We start from the raw sequence: 7,095 nt of genomic DNA on the forward strand, positions 1-7,095 counted from the left end.
AGAAGCAAATGCTCAGCCTCTCTGTCCACTGACGATACACCAAAAATGGCGTAGTAGAGCGAGGTAGGGCGATACAAGCTATGACATACAATAATCTTGATGACTTAAATTATGGTAAAGTATATATAGATACAAAATTTAATCATTTATGACGTTTTGGGAGGAGAAATAAAGTTCAAAGAGAAATTCTCTCTGGCTCACGTATCAAAGTCTGCAGATACCTGTAATAATATAATGCCAACCCGAATCCCACCGGCGGACAATAATCCAAACCACCAGTTCTGAATAAGAAGGAAGGAACGCATCCAATAATTCTTCATCCAACTCCAGGGCAGCCATAACATGAGGGAGAAGGCAGACTTCCAGATCCATGCTGCCACCCTGACCTTTTCCGGGGAAGACTGAAATTCCACCATCAAACTTATTGGCACTCCAGCTGAGCACCGCCAACCCTTTCCCCCACCCGAAGTCGCTCCCATACATCTCGAACCATGGGGAGCTGGCCACCATAACATCGCTCGATTCAAACCCATTTGCATCATACAATTGTATGTTCATCAGCCGCTGCTGACCCATGTTGGCTGTTTCCTGCATCACGGTCTCGTGCAGCTCCCAGGCTGCCCAACCCAGGTCCTGCCCTAGCAGCTCACCCACCTTGGCCTCCTTCAACAAGAATAGCATGCAGCTGCTGAAGTACTCCCAGGGAAAAGTTGGGTCCAGCGTCTTTCGAAGCCCGGCTGCCAACTTGTAGGCAGTGGTCTGGTCCACCTGGAGCTTCCGGGCCCGTATTATGGTCCGCCAATGAGCCCAACAAGTTCCTGCAACGACGAGATCTCACCCTTCTGCAGCTTCAAGCGCTAGTTGGCCTAGGCCTTGATCCGGGCTATGGCTTGGGCACTGAAGCAGAAGATTCTTTCTCGGGCTGGCAGTTTGAGCCTCTCGATGCGGTGTTCAGACAGTGGGAAGCGGACTTGGCGGTCGCGATATAGTTTCACGGCCGGCGTTGAGCTCAGACCAGGAGTTGAAGAAGTGCCAGAAGGACTCCCCGTCGGCTGCGGCGTGGTTGAGGGAGCACCCTATCAAGACACCGTCCTCCAACTCCGTTACCTGAAATGAATGAATTTCATTAGATGGATGGAACTCAAAATTTCGTTTCATTCTTAAAATTTTCACTCCCAGTAAAACTCATTTTTATATGCCCAAATCCACACCTTCAACATCTCTTTCCCAACTGAAAGCCAATCTAGAACCTCAATCTATTTGATTTATGCAACTTATATTGTATTCCATCCTGTTCAACCCCAATGAACCCACTCAATTAAGACACAAGACCTTGATTTTAGCTTGACTGTTTTCTTGTAGGCTTCTCTGATCAGCCCAATTACTGTTAAGCTTGACCTGAATTATAAGGGATTGCTTTAATACAGTTAATTTCAAAAAATCAAATCGTGTCAAACCATATTATTCCCATTTCAGCTCCACGTAGAAATATTTTAAAAAATATTATTCTGACAAGTCATAGCCTATAAAATCTTGTCTGAAGGACAGTATTTGTACCCAGAATGCAGGCAATGCTATAGCTATGATTTGAACAAAACCAGTGCTCGTGGAGTAAGCATGCATGCAGTTAGCACGAACCTGAAGAAATATGAAAATGTGCGTTTCAAGTGGCTAAACTTTTACGTCAGTTCCAGTAACACGCAATAGGCTCCTCAGTAAGAGTTCTTCCAAAACAATCCTCCCTTCTGAAAAAACAGATTGCTTCATATCTAACCGGCGCACTTGGGCTTTTAATTTTTTATTTTTCTTTGATTACATAAATTAACATACCGATGTTTATGATATTGAATTGTTCAGGGGTGAGAGAGGGAGATGGACATCAAGTAGACGGCTAGAACGTTGTCGACTAAATCATGAATGCTTTTCTCCTTCGCCTCCGATAGAAAATTGAGAACAACGATTCAACTTTGGGCCTATTTTTACAGATAATGCACACGATGACCGTTAGTAAAATTACACATGACTGTTGACTTGTTAAAATAAACATGATCCAAAAATGTAAATATATGCTCCAAAAAAAATAAATATGTCCAATGTATTTTTTTCAGTTTTTTTAATGCCAAACAGTTTTTCTTCCCTTAAATTTACTTATCTTTTGATGTTTGTATTATTAGTTTCTCACTTATTTTATTTTCTCCTCATTTTTAGTTTTTTAAATTTTATAAAAATTTATCATATTTTTCCTGCTTTTTTTTGTTTTTTTCAAACTTGCCGTATTATACTTGAAAAAAACCTCACCCCAAAACTAAAAATGTTTGATTTACACATGTTATGTTAAAGCATCGAAGTAAATATATTGATGGTAAAGTCCATCTTATTTTCGTTGTGTACATAAACTAGCACACAAAACTCATTCTCAGTGTTCGTATGCTCTTTCATTTTTTTTTCTATTTCTTGGAATCTTTTTTCTTTCCTCAAGAGTAATTAGTCATCATTCAGTTCGGTGCCAACCGCTGGCCCATCAGTAAACGCCAGACCGTAGCAAAGCAACGGAAACTGACGGGTGCCACAGTAGACCGACCTCCCCTCCCTTTTCTTTTATCCAATCTCTCCTTCACCGGGCAGACCACCCAAGCACCTCAGTCGAGCACAGTGGCGTAGCCACATGTGGGCGAGGGTGGACAGTTGCCCACCTCAATGTTTAAAATTTGTTTACTTTTACATTGATAATTTTAATATTTATTTTTATACATATAGCCGCCTCTTCCAGTTTCTAAACATATGTCTCTCCAGCAAATTTTTTTGGCTCTGCCACTGGTCAAGCTTCGATTGGTTTTTCAAGACCATCAATGAGAAACCTTGAACCAAGTGTTCAGTCCTTTGGATACTGTTGTCATAGGGTTTTTTGATGCCGAAGCCTTCCAAGGAGAGTTTTCAGTTTTTCACAAGGTAAAACCCTCAGTTTCACGTCCTCCGATTTGGAACTTTGATGGGGGATCTTTTTTAGTCTTCTTTGAGCACTAACTTAACTGAGCACCAACTTAAACTAATTTAAACGAGTAATATCAAGATCTGACACGACCTGACTCAAGCCTAAGCTTGAGCCGAGCTCGAGCCAAGTAGGATAGAGTCTAGTCAAGCTCAAAGCTTTAACTGGCTGAGCATGGACTTGCTCGTGCGAATCTCGAGCTCGATCCAAATAAGATATGATAAAATCAACAGAAAAGAAGATCTACAACACACAAAGCGTCGACAACAGAGGTTAGCTTGTGACTAGAATGTGATCACCTAAACCGCCACAAGGAGGAGAGAGTACCCATCATAGTTGATGGCACCATCCATGGGGAAGAAGGACCTGACAATGAGGGGGACATGGACGACGTTCATCAAATCAGAGATGTGCAGGCCGTCAGCCTTGGCGACGATGAACTGCGCTCCGGCATCGTTGCAATCCACGAAGACGGTGGTCTCTGCATCGGTGGCTAACCGACCAGACAAAAAGGGGAAATGGATGAGGCAATGGGAGAGGGAGGTCTGGAGGTGCTGAGCGACTGCATCAAACACAGTAGAGGGTTTGGGGAAGAGGAGGCCCTTCTGTTTGAGCATGGCCACCTTTGTGACTGTTAGTTCCCATATTGATCTTTCTGTCTTCTCCGGAAGATGGATGGTGGTGTGGGAAACCAGACGAATGGACGCCATAGACGTGTTGCTTACTGAGCAAACAGTCCTCGAGGAGAGGGGAAGAGATACAGAGAGAGGGAACAGAGATGGAGAGATCCGTCGAGTAAGCCGAGGGTATTGTATTTGTGGGGGTGCTACATCATTCATTTTCAAAATGGTCAGGGCTATTTTCATTTTTTTCCGAAAAGTACTTTTCTTTCAGCATTTCCTATTTAACCGCTACAATTATGCATGTTAGTGTTCCTTAACAAGCTCATTCTCAGCATTTAAGAGAGGACTTTTTCGTCAATAGAGGCCCGGCCATTCGATTTCTCTTTACACGGCACCAGCTGTGCCTGGTGCATGGAGGTACAAAATTACCAAAACATCGTCAGAATTTTGGTGAGATTGAGTTTTTATGCCACCAGTATAAACAAGTATGCAGTGATGCATTTTAATTTTTTTTTTTACGAAGTAATGAATAGTTTAGACTTTTTCACTTTTTGACCATCTTTCTTTACCTTTTTTTTTCAAAAAAAAAAGGTTGGTGGTACATGTACGGATGTACCCAATGGTTTTGAAAATTTGGTTTATTTGTTTTGGTGGTAACATTCAAAACTTAGTTTTTATGAATAACTTGAGGGGGTTGTGGTTCCTCACACCCTTTTACAAAACCAAGTTTTGGTTTTCTTGACAAATCATGGCTTTCTTCAAAGCCACTTAAATGTTGAAAAATCTGATTTTAGAGGCAAAATCAGGTTTTCTTTCCAAAACTCAAAACATCGTGTTGTTTCCAAAACATGGTTTTATGGGCATCACCCAAACACACACTTAAAATCGTTTTTGGATGACATAATGAAAAAGTGACATTCTATAGGCATCAAGCTTTATGATAATTTGATTTTTTTTAGTTAGTTTTTGAAGCCTCGGTGATAACAGGAAACTTTGGGACGAGGGGTCAAGTTATTTACATCCTTTTGAAAAGAGGCATCTTGTTAAAAATATATTTTTCAGAAAATTGAGTTACGCAAATACTATATTTAAGAGCATCACCTAAATGCTTTCTACGCATCACATTTCTACAAAACAAGTTATTATGAGAAAATTTCATATTCTCTTACTTAAATGATTAGCTTTTGTCGGTGCAACGGCACATGCATTATGGAGAGGGAAAGAATGGATATGTCTCTTACGGTTTGATTGGATGGAGGGAAAGGGAAGGAAAGGGAGGGATGAAAAGAAAAGGGAGAAAAAGGGAATGTGAAAGGAAGAGAATGGAAAGGAAATTAAAGGAAAAATGTGATTATAAAGCTTGTTTGGATAGAAAAAAAAGGACATGGTAGAATTTATAATAATTTATAATAATACCTCTGATATTCAAAATGTTTAAAACAAGTGAAAGACAAATCATGTTAACTAAGAAGATGGAGAGAGAAAGAGAGGGGGAGGTGGGGGGAGCTGTTACAGCATGGTGGAAAGGATGTGGCTTTGTTGTGTAGTAGGGACTGCAATTATGTGAAAATGACAGTGACTGAATGAAGAAGAAGATTGCAATGGCAATTTCATTTTTCTTTTTGACTAAGGTGTGCCCAACTCACAGATAAACACAATTGACTATCATCATTTCGTCGCTTATGAACCTAACATTTTAAATTCCTGGTTGCCTTTTGCCCTTTCCTGATCTTCCATACTTTTTTCCTTTGTTAGGCAGAGTTTGTGGATAAAGAAAAAGCAGTGTTAAAAAGTACAGTATGGGATTTCCTACATACAGCATATCGGCTGATGTAAAATGTTCCAAATTGATTTGAAAACTAAAAGAATTAAAAGGAAAAAGTAAATCTTTGTTTCAGACTAGGAAAAAAGTGTTAATTTGTTAGACGTACAAGTCGTTGGCGACTAACTACTGGTTTCTAGGCATGACTGACATACTTCTATATACAGATAAAATACTATAGGCCATCATAAGCATCACTTACATACCAATTATTGTATATTTGTTTTTAATATTTCTTGCCCTTCTCACCACCTATTGTTTATTTTTCTTCTCTCTCTTTCTTTCTAATGTTAGGGAGGGAGAACAGTAAAAATAAGTGTACATCGTTTGTGGGGATACGTTGGCAATGGCGACAACTTGGAGACTAGAGTTTGATACCCCAACAAATGCGTTCTCTGGCTCATTAAAGGCAAATGGTCAAGATACAATCTTTTGGGTCCTAAGCTACTTAAATTATAACTCATGGTACTTAGTTTAAACCACCATTTCGAATCTCCTTCTTCAAGCATCACGTGCCTCTCATGTGCACCAAACACATACTTGTTCTACATGAAACTGATCATCTAAAGGATGTAAATTAGATGCTTTGATGCTTTCCTTAGTACTAAGAAACATGTATCAAACAGTAGTGGTATTAATTAAAAAACAGAAAGGAACTGAAAATGTTCTGTTTCTGTCGACTTTATATACAACACTTTTGTTTTCTTTCATCACCTTTCCAATCATGGCACTTTCTAAGGTATTGGGACTCGATCTCTAGCTACCAAATTAACACTTCTATATAAACATCACAGTTTAGAACAGGTTTCAACAGCTTATGATCAGCTGGTAAGAACTAGGAAGAAGTTATGTCTCTACTAACAATAAAGAAGCTGACATGATTCCTACGAAAGTCAAGTCAATAAGATCAGCTGTATGGAAGGAGTTTAGCAGGACAATAAATGAATCAGATATTCAAAGTGTTGTTTGTCAATACTGTAAAGTATCTACGTATTGCAATGGTAAGATGGGCACCACACATTTAAAGAATCATTTAAAGGTATGTCCTAAAAAGCCTAACTTAGAATTAGACCAACAACATCTAGTCATTGGTCAAAAGTGTAATGATGGAAAATGTACTATTGGTACTTTCAAGTTTGATTCAGTTAAAAGCCGACTTGATTTAGCCAATATGATTATTCTTCATGAAAATCCATTTTTTATAGTTAGTCATTCAGGATTTCAGAAGTTTATTAAATGATTACAGCCATAGTTCAAGTTATTGTCACGTAACACTGTTATATTAGATTGCATACACATTTATGAAGATGAAATGACAAAATTACACAATGTTTTGGAGAAGACTAAAGAGAGGATTAGTCTTACATCTGACATGTGAACTTTGTCTTGTTAGAAATGTGGTTATTTATGTTTGACTGCACACTATATTGATAATAGTTAGGAAAGAAAAAAGAAAGTTGTCAACTTTTTTATAGTTGAAACACCTCATACAGAAGAAAAACTTACATTAGTCATCAATGATTGTTTACTAAAATGAAACATTGATCGCAAGTTATTTTCAATTACATTAGATAATTGTTCAACAAATGATATCATGGTTACAAAATTGATAGTGACTTTTTCAAAAGGATGCATTTGTTTGTAATGGAAAATTTTTTCAA

General features: G+C 38.7%; 1 protein-coding gene across 1 annotated transcript; it reads right to left on the reverse strand.

Annotated features, from left to right (window-relative positions):
- Positions 1 to 1,074: 1,074 nt before the first annotated feature.
- LOC116267628 (uncharacterized acetyltransferase At3g50280-like) lies at positions 1,075 to 3,720 on the reverse strand. Its single transcript, XM_050075311.1, has 2 exons — positions 3,317 to 3,720; positions 1,075 to 1,107 (listed from the first exon to the last, which is right to left on the reverse strand). The coding sequence occupies exons 1-2, from the start codon at positions 3,697 to 3,699 to the stop codon at positions 1,104 to 1,106; spliced, it is 387 nt and encodes a 128-aa protein (XP_049931268.1). The 5' UTR covers positions 3,700 to 3,720; the 3' UTR covers positions 1,075 to 1,103.
- Positions 3,721 to 7,095: the final 3,375 nt, after the last annotated feature.

This window comes from Nymphaea colorata, chromosome 14, assembly GCF_008831285.2.
Source record: "Nymphaea colorata isolate Beijing-Zhang1983 chromosome 14, ASM883128v2, whole genome shotgun sequence".
NCBI classification, from domain to species: Eukaryota; Viridiplantae; Streptophyta; class Magnoliopsida; order Nymphaeales; family Nymphaeaceae; genus Nymphaea; species Nymphaea colorata.

Bases quoted from the DNA above. Each gene is read 5' to 3' on its own strand.
- LOC116267628 (XM_050075311.1), bottom strand. From the start codon at position 3,699: ATGGCGTCCATTCGTCTGGTTTCCCACACCACCATCCATCTTCCGGAG.